General features: G+C 40.4%; 2 protein-coding genes across 10 annotated transcripts in view; one reads left to right on the plus strand and one right to left on the minus strand.

The window, feature by feature from the left end:
- Window positions 1-14,712, plus strand: part of LOC109145001 — a 19,385-nt gene continuing 4,673 nt past the window's right edge. Inside the window, exons 1-7 of one of the 3 annotated variants that reach the window (XM_019287625.2) lie at window positions 1-64; window positions 6,251-6,413; window positions 7,636-7,725; window positions 9,575-9,645; window positions 10,406-10,569; window positions 12,325-12,435; window positions 14,329-14,538. In XM_019287625.2, the coding sequence (XP_019143170.2) occupies window positions 22-64; window positions 6,251-6,413; window positions 7,636-7,725; window positions 9,575-9,645; window positions 10,406-10,569; window positions 12,325-12,435; window positions 14,329-14,424 (738 nt within the window). In that variant the 5' untranslated portion in view covers window positions 1-21 and the 3' untranslated portion in view covers window positions 14,425-14,538. Of the gene's footprint in view, window positions 65-4,136; window positions 4,224-6,250; window positions 6,414-7,635; window positions 7,726-9,574; window positions 9,646-10,405; window positions 10,570-12,324; window positions 12,436-14,328; window positions 14,539-14,712 lie in introns of those variants that run through there. The other 2 variants (XM_019287636.2, XM_019287630.2) reach the window with 2 other exon arrangements.
- Window positions 818-14,712, minus strand: part of IRAK1BP1 (interleukin 1 receptor associated kinase 1 binding protein 1) — a 27,421-nt gene continuing 13,526 nt past the window's right edge. Inside the window, exons 5-6 of one of the 7 annotated variants that reach the window (XR_005604185.1) lie at window positions 8,326-8,423; window positions 818-1,379 (exon numbers count right to left, since the gene is read on the minus strand). Coding sequence is in view for 3 of the 7 variants with exons in the window: in XM_039568956.1 (XP_039424890.1) it covers window positions 11,862-12,015 (154 nt within the window). In the remaining 4 variants the exon portion in view is untranslated. The other 6 variants (XR_005604184.1, XR_005604182.1, XR_005604183.1 and 3 more) reach the window with 6 other exon arrangements.

The raw sequence follows: 14,712 nt of genomic DNA on the forward strand, positions 1-14,712 counted from the left end.
CTCCTTACCGTTCCTTACCTGATGGAAATGATGGAAGAGACCCTCACTCACCTCACAGATGCAGGTATGTGTGCTTCTGGGCGATGGGAATGTGGAATGGTAAGAGTGGAATGAATTGAGTTCCCTGTGGCTTTCCAGACTCCATGTGAAGTCTGGCAAAAGCAAGACTTGTTTTAACAGTTGAGGAAAAATCTCTGTCCCAAGGATCCGTGTGAGTTTTGCTCATTGGCGTGTTCTGCTTGGAGAAAATAATTTTAGAATACTGAAAATACAACACACTTCCTTCAGTGCTGCTGCTGTGTCCTGGAGGTGGTAGTTGTTTTGAATGTGCATTTCCAGTACTACAGCACTACAGTAATAGTGCTGTGCTCATCCAAGCATAAGCAACTCCAGGTCCAGGGTTTTAGTTCTGTTAATGAGAATAGTCTGAAGCAGTTAATAACCTTTTCTTTGTTTTTAAAAGATATAAAAAAATCTTTTTCTGTGTACCTCTGTACAAAATCCTTAGAATACAATTGTATTCCAGTTCCCATTTCTGTGACAGGTATCTTTTTGAAACCTACTGTGGTTATTTTACTTTGTGTAGAAATCAAGACTTTGCTTAGGGTTAACAGATGCTGTGAAATGCTGGTACCTGACGGCTGTTGGAGCATGTGCTGGTTTTAACACCAGCAGGAAATTGAACTCCCAACAAGCCACACCCCAGCCTCTGCCCCTTCCAGTAAAGGAGGGACAAAAAGGAGAGACTACAAATGGAGAGACTGTGGGTAGAGATAACTTACTGAAAACTCCAAATGATGGAATAAGACACACAGAGTACAATAAAAAGAGGTGTTTTACCCACAGAAAAGTATTCACCACCAGGAACAAGAACGTGGGTCACATCCGTGTGGTTTCCCCAGACAAAGGCAATAGGATGATCGTTCCCATGCACTGCCCACGTGGTAGTCAGGAAACAAAGGGAATATGGTGGGGGAGCTCCCGTGGCTAACATTTCCCAGCCCAAAAAAATGGCAAACAGTGATAGACAAACTCCCTGAAAGCTGAGTCATCTGAGTAGGGGTCACGCTGTTGTTCTGCCGAGCTCAGTTCTGCGCAGGTGCCTTTGCTGCCGCTTCCAACGCTCCTCTGCACCAGGGCAAGGGAGGATGGTCCCACTGGGATGCTGGCTTTGTGCTGCCCCTGGTCACTGTCACTGCAGTGCCACACCTGGGAGCCACGCTGCAGCCCTTCCTCAGCACCATGTCCCACAAAAGTGTCCCAGGATGGAGTCCGCAGGTCCTTTGCTGACACCCTCCCGCTGGAGCAGGAGAGGCAAAAGTGGCCAACTTCCAGTAAGGGCGCCTGGCTTTTCCTGCCACATCCGTGTCCAGGTGATGCTGTGTGTGGTATAGAATAACAACTTGGTCACACCCACACCGCTAAACTCTGCCCCCTCCTGTAACCAGGACAGATCACAACACTCATTAAATGAAGGAAATTGTGTGATCATTGAAGTTGACCATTTTGTTTTCAAAGTGAAAAGTTTCTGTGCCAAAGCTTGTGTTCTTTCCTGCGCTAGCAATCAATATGAGCTTTGCAAAAAATGTTTGTCACTTTTCCCAAAGACAAATGAGCAAAGTGTAATGGCTTTAAAAATTAATCACTGTTGCTAGTTGAAGCAAATGTGAAAATAAAGCAAGTGCCAGCAAGCAACATACAATGCGACTGGAATTTAAATAGCATAAAATTGAGTTCCTCTTCAACAAATTATAATGCAAAATATATTTTTTGTGGCTTTTACTACTATTAACAGGAAATTCAAAGCCCAAAACATCTGGTTGCTTTTCTAGCTCAGAGAAATACTGTGCTAAGAAATCTTTGCAAGAGGCTTAATTTACTGTTTGACAGGAGTGCAGTGAGAATTTATGAATCTTCTCTTCTACTTTGAAATCTGTGTGAGCACTGAAGGGAAGACAGGGTAGAAAATTTGGGAGTGATGTTCCCAGTCTGGTAACAACCATACCAATTTCTTTTCTGCTTCCTTTCCTTGTCTCTGAAATGGGGAGATTTTACCAAAACTTTGTCTGTTGGCCTTTCATTTTACTTTAGCTAGGTAAATAAATGAAAAAAAAAACCCAAAAACCAAAAACCAAGAAGGAAGAAACAAGAGCAGAGGCAGGTAACCAACTCACTCAGCATCAAATTTCTGTAGAGGCCTATTCCTGGAGGTACTGACTTCAAACAATGTTAGCATTCAAGAGCCAGGCAGCCTCAGCCGTTAATTTGGGTTTTGTCTCAGATCTCTGAATCTGGCTTTGAACAAGGATATTCAAAATAATAAAGACAGTAACTTAAAATGCAAACCTAGTTAGAATATGATTAAAATATTAGAAAGAATTACTGTATTTATATTCTGTAGCAGAGAAATCTAGTGGGGTTATTTTTTTGAGATCTGAGCACCTTATTCAAAACTTGAATTCTCTTAATTATTAAGGAAGATGGTGTAAGCTTCCATGAACTGCTAAGAAATGGAATACAGCTGTCAAAACTTGAACAAAAAAAAGAGCTACTTAGAAGTCTTTAATTAGTGATCGCCTCTCAATACACTGCCTATTTTTACCCAGCTAGAATCTCAACATGAGGAGCTGGGTGTATGTACAGTCTGTACTGTTGTCCTCCATTGACACCGGTTAATCTGCATGCACAAGTACATGGGGAAAGATTAAATATCTAGAACTCAAAACTTTTACGCTGTTTAATGCTTGTAAAGTGTTTGAGGTTATAAAGTGTGTGTTAATGCTAAACTCTTCTGATCGATCAAGTTTACCAGGGAAATCAGTGGTTATTTAGAAAAATTTACTAGAAAATTCACATAAGTGTTGTCTTAAGAAAGGGCAGATTATCTGAAATTGTGTTATGGTCAGGACTGTTTATTTTTTCTTGCATGCTAATTTATGAAGTTGTAATTTTCCTCTGGCTTTGGCCTCTTCTTTGCCCACCTCTGAGTCATGACAGAGCACACACGGCTGGTTTCTTTATGGCTCTTGCACTGAAAATCTCTGCTCAAGCACATGGGGAGTAACCTGTCTTGTAAAAGAAGCATCTTCATCTTGCAATTTGATTTACTTTGTATTAAGAAGGTGTCTTAATGTTTGGGTGGTAATAAGCTGAGTCACACTTTAAAACCTTCAACCTCCCTGAGGTAGGATCAGGTGTTTACATGGCTCCTGAGGTTTTGCTCAAGGGAGCTGGTAAGTCCCAGTATTTACCACTGCTTGAGCTGGTGTGATGCAAACACAGCTGTGATGGCCCCAAAGACTGTCCTCCTCGGGGTGGGCTGTGTGATGCAAATAGGTTGGTCTGAGCAACCTGATCTAGCTGAAGATGTCTCTGGTTATTGCAGGGGGACTTGGATTAGGTGACCTTGAAAAGGTCCCTTCCAACTCAAATGATGTACGATTCTATGATTTAAAAACTATTTTTTTTTAGGTAGAGTTTGTATTTCTAGTCTAGGCTAGTATTCATGTAAGTTTTCAATTGGGCATTCCTGCCACGTTGCACAGGTTTAAATCTGTCAGTGAAAATCCATCCCAGGCCTGGCCTTTTCGTTCCCACATATTCACTAGCTATGGCTTGATAACATTTTGGGTTTTTTTCACAGTCTTGCCCCTCAGAGAGCTGTGCTCAGTAAGCAAGAAGTGATGGCTAGAACATTTCCTTTCTCTTGGTAAGGCTCGACATTTGCTACTAATGAATTTCTCTTCTTGTCTGTAATGTTCCCATTGCTCTGATCTCTCTGCATCATTTGCAGTTTGAGTCTGCCTGCTCTGTTTGCTCCCACTCTGATTTGGGTGCCATCAGCAAATTTGGTTGCTGTTGAATTTAGGCCAAAGAAATCCATGCCACAGATGAGACCCATGGCCGGGTTTGACCCCCTGCAGCAGCCCAGCAGGGGCAGGCACGGAGGTTCTGGTGGGCGCTGACACGTGCGCTATCGAAACCAGCCAGGACACTCCTGCTTCAGCTGGGCCGGCATCCAGCTGTGACAAAGCCGGGCCCAGGGACCGCACCAGGTGCTCTCTGAGGCACCACCAGTGTGGTGAGAGGCACAACATGAGGCTGAGTTACAGGCTTGTGTTAGGACGCATTTTGCATAAACTTCACGAGAGAACTTCCTCTGTACTTCTATTCATAGCCGGTTCAAGCCACTTGTCCACATTCACAGAAAAAAAAATACCCAGGTAAGGAAGCTGAAAACGTTACTTTTCTTTAAGTTAGCCTGCAGAAATAAATCAGAACTTTTTATTTCTTTATTTTAATCTCTATAAAACCGTCGGGGTGTAAAGTCCACGCGGGTGTTTGTTGCTTTTTGACATTAAGAAATCCTGATCCCGTCTGCCCTGAGAGCTTTTTCGTTCGAGGGAAAGACGAGAGCAGGGGACAACCTCCGCACCCGGCGGAGAGCCTGGCCCGGGTTCAGGCTCGGCGCTCGCCCCTCCGGGGTCCCTTTGGGCGTTGCTGCTCAGGGGAGGGCACAACCCTCCCCTCGGCCCCACCTGCCGCCCACAGCCCCGCCTGGGCGCACAGCCGGGACGGGACGGGACGGGACGCGCCGCCGGGTGAGGGGCCGGGAGCGCGGTACAGCGGGGGCCGGGCAGGAGCAGCGGGGCTGCGGCTCCCCCGGGCGCTGCCGGCTCGGAGCTGCTGCGGCTCGGGCCCCACTCGGGGGGCGCAGGCATAGCGCGCTTCTTGCGGGTGCTCGGGTGCTTCGGAATATACACAAAAATGTTTTGATTCCGGCTAACTCTCTATACACTACTGCATCCTTTCTGTCTGGGGGATCCGGCTGCTCAAAAAGTCGATTTTTAGAAATAGGAGGAAGATGTGCAGCGGCAGAAGTTGTATTGCCGTGCTGTGTAAGTGCTGTGGGCGGCGTGGCAGCGATCCCCGGGTCCTGTCCAGCCCTCTGGCCTTGCAGGGTGCTCGTGGCTATTTGGTCGAACTGAGACTCTTCCTCCCCCCACAACATACAAGGCTAAACAAGTACTCTACAACTACTGATATTGTCTAAAAGGAGATTAGAAGATGTTTTTTCTTTGCTGGTGGCTCTAAAGCAGATGATGCAGAAGTGAAAAATAGTTTGTGGTAAGGCTTCACCACACACGAAGATGTTTTCATATTCCTTGCAATACTCTTTGAGCCTCCTTTGGCATTGTTTTGTGATCTTGGCTACTTTTGCTGGGCAGTTTTCATAGATCCACCTTTCCATGTGCACACGTGCTGGGTATATTACAGTAACCCAAATTATTTTGTGAATTACATAAACTAGGAAAGCAGGACCTAGAAGCAACTTGGACACAACTGAGGTGAATTGCTTGTGCTTGCACGCTGAGTATTCCACTCCAGAGAGTAGGAGCACAACAGCTGCTCTTGGAGAAGAGAGTGGGTGTAGGTGAATGGTGCAGTAAACCTGGGCACTCTGAGAACACATGTGTAAAAGACTTAAGTCTCAAATTTCAGCACATCTTAGTTCTGATTTGAAAAAGCCTCACAAATGTAAAGACAGTAAATGTGCTCTTCAGGTGAAGGTGAGTATCTTAACTGGATGGGGAAGGAGGAAAGAGCCATGAATATGCACTGGTATGGTGTTTCAGGTGCCTATGGAATGAGAGCTGATGTCAAATCCTTTTCTAATCTAGTGATGGGACTGTGGCACATTATCAACTTGGTATGATGCTATACGTGCCTTCAACCTGAAAGAAACACCCCTTAGTTCTGTCAGATGTGCAATTATCACTGAATCTAAACAGATTATTCTTGAGGCCATAAATCTGGTATGTCAGACATGTTTAATACACTGAATTAGACAACAAAGCAGCACATAGAATTTTGTTCATGGACAGCAGCTTTTTACTGCAAATTGGACAACCATACAAATTCCCAGTTCTTCTTTTTTTTCTCTCTCTGTTTACAGGCAAAAAAAGATGCCTGCATAAAAATTAAAAGCAGGTTTTTGCTTTGTCTTGTGAAGCTGTCCACTTTATTATTCTATTAGCTTTTATAAGTACCATCAAATTTAATGCAGTTAAATTGGCCTAAATTAAGTATGCTCTGGCTGTAACTGAAATGCCTGAGTATAGATTGTACATTATGTTGTGAGCCAGCAAAGGAACCTGAAGGAAACCTTTAAGTCCTACACATCCAGCAAAGCTCACCCCTATGTATTTTGTCTCTTTTTAAAAATTTTCTCTTCCTCTTTTTGGAGTAGGGAGCAGTGAAGTGTCTTTGATGAAACTTCCTGTTGGAATGCCTCACATCAATGCAGCTGCAGCTCTGCAGATTTCCATGCTGCTCTTTGCTCTTCCTGCACAGTATTTCATATCTCAGTGGTATGGAACGGACTCTGCCGAGCGCATCCGAATAACAGAAAGGTTGTAAGACTCACTTTCTCTACTGCATTTATTTGTAAGAGAGTTCTCTTTCTCATCCCCAATTTTGTCATGGAAAGCTGGAGTGTGGGTGTATTGACTATTACTATACAAAACCAACATTTAAATCATACCTCAGGCATTTTTCCATTGTGGCTTAATATGACTGTATTTAGTTGCTTAAGGATGTCTTTCAAAATTTAAATAACAATTTGTTGTTTTCTTCACATAAAAATCTTTATAATCTGCATGACTGCTCATTCTTTTCTGGGACATTCCAGTATGTGTTGCTAAGGGTTACGTCCCTTTCAAAAGGTGAAAATTAACCATTTGATTAAGTAACATTAGTTATAATTTTCCATCACCTTTTGTCACTTATTGTTATAAAATATTTTCTTGCATAGTATGTCTCAGTACAGACTCTTAACCAACAAAATTCATTCGCAGTAAATTACTTAAGGCAGTGACAATGATGGAGTTAAGTAAGGAGTGCCATTTTGTGTATGAACTAAGAAGCTGTGTATTGACAGAATCCCACACATCTATCTCCAAATAAAAAGTGGAGAATATTATATGAGATCCAAATTTTTGATAGTGGTATCCATTGGCAAACATTGGTATCTTGAAAATGAACCACAAAAGAGAGACTCAGTTGTAAATGTGGCCTGTGCAGTGTGCTGGCTATGTAGCTCATCTGTGGAACTCCAATACACAATGCAGTAAGAGCAAAAGATTGGCCTGATGAAAAGAGAACTAAGCTTGGCTTATGCATAAAGACCAAGAGTGAAATAATTTTCAGGCCTCATGGCATGAGTCAGCTACTTAGTATTTAGATTTATGCAAAAACCTGGAGGCTTTTTTAAAAAGTCTTTTGATTATGTACACCATTTTTAAAATATCTCATGCTTGCTATTCTCAAGTAACAGTTGAAGCTGCAGTCTGAATGTAATATAACAATTCCTATGGTCTGAGTACAGGAAGAAAGCAATCTTGTAATGAAAAATGTATTTTCCAAAATTTTCATGTGGTTTACTGGTACAAGTGATGTTTGAAAGAATATTCATTTGCAGTCTTGATATTAATCTTGAGGAGAACTTGCTCGTGGTCACTGACCCTTTCTTCCTCTTTGCTACAGAAGTGAAACTTTAAAGTTTAAATATTAGAAATCTGTATAAGAATAGTAGAGAAGGTTTTAAAAACAATATGATTATTTTTACTCCTAAAGGATAATTGCCTCTTGGAGCATCTCAACAAGATCCTACTTGAGTCGGGATGCATGGTCAGATCGTTTAAAGCTGTGGCTCTCAAAGACAAGGTAGGGTGTTACCGTCTGCACTTAACAGATTTCAGACATGGTCTGTTCGCAGCAAGAAGGTGTGTTGTGGGGGAAATAAGTGACAAAGAGGAAGTATCTTTCATTTGCTTCTTGAGACTGATCTGGAACATTCTACCGGTTTTAAGAAAACCTTGTATTTTCTTAATTCTTATATTCTACCCAAATATCAAAACTGAACTCCATGCGAAACTAAATCTATCTCATAGCAGTACTCCTGTACATGTTATTAGTGAAGTTTATCTGACTCTGAAGTCAGGACAATTAACCAAATTAATGACTGTAAGCAACTATGTTTGTAGGATCAGATGCTAAAGCATTGGATGGGTATCTTATGCTCTGTATGGTAGTTCAAGAAAATCTGAATTAGGAATCAGACAGAAAATCTGTGGGATAAGAAGTGGAACTTTGATTATTGGCCATGTGACAGTGATAGGTCTAGAAAAAGTAAAATTATATCCATTTATATATACACACACCATTTTAATTTAAGAAGATTGTTCATGGACTTCTTTGGGTTCGTTGAAGGGCTCATTTGAGAGACTTAATTCTTGTACAGTAGAAATACTCCAAAGGTTTTACCTTGTCTGGACCTTCAAAGATCCTTTATTCTCGATCCATGTGCAATCAAGTCCTCTGAACTGTAGAGGATTCCAACTTAGTTTTGCTCCCAGCAAAACCTAGGGGAACGGTATATGAATGGAATCAGAAACTGTGCTCTTCTCAGGTTCACCATAAATTGCTTTGCAACTTTGGGGAAAGCTCCTTGCATATCTAAAGATAAAGCCTGCAAAGATCAAACGATCCATTGATTATTTGTATATAGTTGAAGCTGTTTGTGTCTTCTGAATATTTTATAAAGAATTGGTTATCCTAAAAATAATGTCATTTGAGACCTTCCATATTAGTTGCTATTTTAAACAATGCAGTTGGACAAGTTAAGATTTTGCCCATTCCTCTTTCTGTTAAGAGGTATTTGTCAGCCTTAAGTCTTCCTAAACATTTGAGCTAAACCAAAACTTTTTTAAAAAGCTGTTTGCACAGGAACCTGCTTTCACTTTCTTCCAGGCAGGGTGAAGGGAGTAAGACTGAAAGACACCATCAAAGAGGAAGGAGACTAGGACAACCTGTAGTTCTTTGGCACCAATGGTTTGCTGGCTAGTATGGATGGAGAATGTTACCCAAACACCTCTGTTCATGGACTGCTCCTGTTGCATTGCCAGCAGAAGGAATATTTGAAAGCATAACTGAAAGCTTAAATGTCCAGTTTTCTTATTGTTTCTTTACACTTTCTTCTTCACAATAGCAACGAAAAACACTAGCCATTTCCCTTTTCTCAACATGTCTGTCCCCTACTCCCCACCCTTTAAAATCAGATGAAACTCGGTCTCGTGCAGAAGGAAAAGCTACACCTACTGCAGCCTTAGGCAAGGACTCACTGCCAGACACCTTGTCCATACCAGTGGAAACCAATTTTTAAAGACTTTACAAAATATACTGAAGAATCACGCTGTAGAGTGCAGAATAGTTTGCTCATCTCTATACAATTAGTGGGTTTCCTCTGATATAAAAATTCTAATGCAACTATAGAGTAACATATTCAAAGAAATGAGATTCATACTCTTTTTTTTCCTGTTGAAACAAACTCCTTTTTCTTGTGTATTCCTTAAAAGTGTTCTTAATGTAAAACTCACGCAGGCTTCAAATTGTAGAGAAGTTTGTATCAAAGGCTTTGCAGTATCCCACTTGGGATAATTAACCTTCTGATTATTACTAAAACTCTGCTTCTAAAAACTTGTTTATATGTTGAGTTATTAATTTTACATTTTAGGAATTGGTACTATGGAGAAAACAAAACTAGAAGTGGTGACAATGAAGCAAAACCCCATTCTTATTTTACAGGTATTGAAGTTTTTGCAATCCTTTTGTATTTTACTCATGATGTTGCCTATAGTGGATTTCTATACCTTATTTGTAAATGACAGACTTTTTTCCTTTTTTCATCTTTCTCAACATAATTGATAATATTCAGTAATCAAAACAGAAGATGTAAAATCCAAGGCCTCTCCCCCATGTTGTGTAATAGTAACTAATAGTATCAGTATGATGTAACTATATGTATGTATTTTACTGAATACACCAGTGTGTGTATTTTGTATTGACCTACAAAACAGCGGTACAGCTTTCACTTGATTCAAATGAACTGATTTAGATCAATTTCATAAAAGGAAAAAGAAACAGCTGACCAGTTTGGTCCTGGAAAAAAGTTCCCTGCAATCAGACTGAATAGAAGAATTCTGTGACCTAAACTGGCAAAAAATGTCACAATCATTTACCACATGTGAGCACTATAAAATATTGTATGTAAGGCTGAAGTAATTGTCAATGCATACACATTAATGCTTTCTAAACTTCTGTTAAGATCCCTATGTAATATCAAAGGCATACAAATAGAAAAATGCCTTTCTTTGTGGATGTTCCTTTGTCAAATATAGTAATTAGTATTCTGGGGGAAAAAACAAAGCACCTGTTCTTCTTAACTTCACCTCTCAATCTAATTGTCATTTCTATTCAGGTAGAAGTCAGAAGAATTTCTGTTAAAATATTTAAAATAACTGATCAAACTTTTATCCTTGCTAAGTCTTTTTCTTTGTTAAATTAGAATCAACTCATGTTCACAGTCCAAAGCCTGAATATATTAAGTTCCGTGTGGGCCAGGTAATAATTCACAGAAGATTTGGCTATTCAGGAGTCATTGTTGGATGGGATGTAAAAGCTAACATGCCAGAAGAACGACTACAACCCAGATATCCTCCAGTGAAACAGGTCGGAATGTACTAAACTTTTGCTTTTATTAATATATACACAGAATAACTCAAGTTAAAATACCCTCAGAAACACTGTTACAGACCAACATCCTGCCATCCTAGTGGGAAACACTCCTGAGTCCTGTATCACCTGTGCAGCTGAGTGGCACCTTTGCTGCTTCTGCACTCTGGTCCCAGTACACCTTGGCTTTTGCACCACTGACTGGCTAAGCTTCGCTGGTCAGGGCTGTAGTGGACCTATCTCAAAATTACTCACTTTTTATACACAGTGTTGTATTTAAAGCAGCAGTGTCACCCTGTTATGTCTGAATGGATTTCTCCTGCTGTGTTACTACAGTGGAGAAGCTGTTAAGTCTTTTATCTGGTTATTCATAATTTGTGGCATCTTCACTGCACCTAAGAAATGCACGTAATCCTCTGTGTTTAATCAGTTTCAGTGAGAAAGCAATGTTTTTTGAGGATCTGGTTACTTGGAGTATAAATCTATTTAAAAACAGATTTTTGTTAGAATTATTAAAGACTTTGAACTTCTCTAGCTTTCTCCTTGTATTTGAAAATCAGATGCTAAATCTTTGTTGACAGTGATAATCTGGTAATGCAGTGCTGCATACCCTGTATGCCACTGACATGCTGCTTAAGTGTCAGGAAGACACTAACCATTAAGTCAAAGAGGACTGAAAATGAGGAAAACATGAAAATCTTTGCCTAGAACAGAAAATTTGTGTTCAGCTGGGAACTGACATTCAGTCCCATTTTGTGCATTTGTTTCCTTCCCTGATGTAATTTTATCCAACTGTCCTCCAAGAATTTCCCAGCAGACACTGATTCTTTTTATGCACCTTACATTGTTCTGCTGTCCCAGTGGCCTTGTGTTCATCTTTATAGTTTAATTTCAATAGCGATGACAAGGGGTTTAAGTGTCTTCTCTTGGTTTTGGGGTTTTAGTTGTCTTTGCCTATCACGTCGTAAGCACCAGCTATGCAAAATGCCTTCTGACCTTCAGGCAGCAACTACTAAGCTTAGTCCTTGTAAATCCCTCGAAATATCAAGCAGGTTTTCAGCCCAACTTTTCCTTGCCTTCCTCTCACTTACAGATCTTTATGAAATCGCTGAGCAGAGGCCACTGCCTGTTCTCATTGATCGATACTTACTGCTTCATGAACTCTCTGTATTCATCCCTCACTTTTTTGTGTTTAGATTGGCAAGAATGTTTATGGATAGCAGCGAATATGATGGCCCACATTCCCTGGCCCAGGATTTGTTTTCATAGGCACTTCTTTGTTGGAAGGTTCATATAAATACACATAGAAGTTGCCTTAGCTCTCTCCAGGATTGGGACCATTGGTTGTTGGAGGTGGCATTATGTTCCGAACTTGTCTCTTCCTCTCTGGAGTTCAGTTGCCACTTCTGAAGGAAGAAGGGTGGTAACAGATGGTCATGGGGCCTATGTACAAAAAGCAGGGATATTGTAAGTCTTGTTTCTTGCAAGGTCTGTGGGAAAAAAAGTTTAATTAAAACTCTTAAAAATGTTTCAGATATGCCAAGAACTTCGTGTGTTGCAGTTCTGATTGCTTTATACTTAATTCTCCAAACTGACGTTGGTAAAATAAAAAAATGAACTGGCTGTGTATATCTATCTATCTATCGAGTGGATATAGGTTCTGTAAGCCTACTGAAAGTTAACTGATGATAGTATGTAATCTTTAGCCATCATGTCTCTTTGAGGCTATTTATTTTCTTTCTATTCTTACAGGATCTAAAAGATACCCCTCACTATCGAATTCTAATTAACAAAGCAAATGGATTTGGCAAATCTACAGCTTATGTTCCTGAGGAAGAGATAACAATTATTACAGGATTAGAGGTAGTACTTATTTTTTATTCAGTTGCAACTTGATTGTTATCCTGTATGTTTAAAAGTTGGCTGACCTTTGGCTTAACAGATACTAGCTAGGTTGCAAAGTTAGTGAAAACTAACAAAGAGAGCAGATAAACAAATTACTGCTGTGCTTTCAAGAATGGGTTTTTGGAAGCTGAAAAATTACCAAACTCAGGTACTACCCACTTTAAAGTATCCAACTGCTGAGGTAGGTGTTTTAGCAACTTGATATCCATTATATATAGGCTGTTGCAGACACAGACTTTTGTTTCAGGATTTCTGGGGATCTAGCAAAGTATGTTGGTTTCTCAATTCTAGTCTCAAAAATCTGCATTTCAAACAGCTCCTGCTCAACTGCTGCCCAGACTGAAGAATGTCTCCTTCCTTAACTGCAAAACTCTTTGGGAGCCAAAAATTCTGTTCTGTGTATCAGGGTTGAAGTAACTTTTGATTAGCTTATGCAAGGCACACCCAATTTTTAAAATAGTCTGAGATTCTGATCCAGAAAACAGCCTTCAGGCATGCATGCCACATACAAGTGGCTTTTTGCAAGGGACCCCTATGCTGTTGTGGATGCCTTCTTTCAAATTGTGGATAGTGGCAGGGTCTGTATTCAAAATAACAGCAAGTAGGTGAACCATTCATCTAACAGGAGATGATGCTTGGTCTAGTCAGAGGAGATTCAAATTGGTATCCTCTGCCTTTTGGGAAAACCTCCCAAAGGAATTGTGTAAGTCAGACTGGCCTGAAGACTCTCCATGCTCTCTCTTGAAACTGTGTTGCTGCACATAAAGGACCCCTCTCAACGACAGTGTGACACCATCACCTCTTTTATTTGGGAGAAGCCTCAGTTCAGTCCATTCTGTTTTAGCCACCAATTGTAATATAAAATATGCCAACATGCCTGAACTTAGGAGCAGAAACGATGCTGTTCCAGATGAGCATTATAAATATTTAAAACTGGATTGTGCCCACAGTGTCTAAAAAATGCACCTTTCACTATGCCAGTTAGCTGGCTACCTTCAGTTTCCTTTATATTCCATGGGGAGAAACAGATACTTCATCTTAAATATTTACTTTGTGGAATTAGCTTTTAAGGTATCAAATTGCTTTATTCACCTGCATGGCAGGTTAATTCTCCACACAGATTATTAGAGGAACTGTTGGTAACAAGCTCACAAAACCAGGTATTTCAAAGTTGTCTAGCTGAGATTAGTAATAGATGGTGAGTCATGCCTATACCTCAAGTTCAAAAGGTCTGTGGATTGCTCTCTCTCAGCCTTTTGTACAGCAGAAGAGGCACAGAATTTCTTGAGGAGTTGAGTGACCAGAAATGCTTAGACTTGTCATGACCCTTTCCCAGCTGACAGTCCTCAGCTGCTCACTGTGGGCTTCCTGCATCCAGACAAGGCTTGGATTGTCCTTGGTGGGTTTGCATATTCATGCTGGACCTAAGGCCATCACCTGGGTCTGTCTTCACCATTTCCCCCACCGCTTCTTCTGTTCTCCTGTTCCTGCTGCCTCACTGGATTAGATAACTGATCCAGCTAAAAGAAATACCAAATAGCTCTAACAGCAACATGAGTGGGAACTACTTCAGTAAGAAACAGTGCTGATTTTAAACACTGATGCTGGTGTAAATCTAGCTTTTAACATCTCATGCGATCAATGTTTGTAAAGTACTTGGAGAGAGCTGCTATTCTGATGGCAGAAATTTGGTTATGGTACACGGAAAATCCCACTGAAAGTACCTCTATGTACATTAAAAACTCATGAGGAGTCTTCAAACAATGTAGTAACTTCAATTACTTGTTTAAGTATCAGTTTGTATTTATTGCCAATTATGATGCTTCTTCGACTTGAAATATTTTTTCTCAGGTGTATCACCCTGATATGGAAACCTACTTCAGTGGATATGATGGCTCAAAATACATTATGCAGCCATGGTTGAAAAAACTCTACCCTCATGACTGAGTACTTCAGTGTCTGTTCATACAACAGATGTCCTTTTTAAACCTGAGCAAACAGACACCAAGATAAAATGTGTATTTTTTTTCCTTTGATGAAATAAAACATTCCTAAGCAGTTTTTATGTTGAACACTCAATTTTTTTAGAAGTGAACACACTGCATGTTCAGTTTGCCGTGATCCAGCAATAGGGATTCATTTCCTTCCAGTTTTGGGAGGAAAGGTGTAAATGTAGCCCAGTTTCAGCCAGGAGTGCCAAACATTTGGCACATCAAATATATTGTTGTTTTACAG

Source organism: Corvus cornix, chromosome 3 (assembly GCF_000738735.6).
Source record: "Corvus cornix cornix isolate S_Up_H32 chromosome 3, ASM73873v5, whole genome shotgun sequence".
NCBI lineage: Eukaryota > Metazoa > Chordata > Aves > Passeriformes > Corvidae > Corvus > Corvus cornix.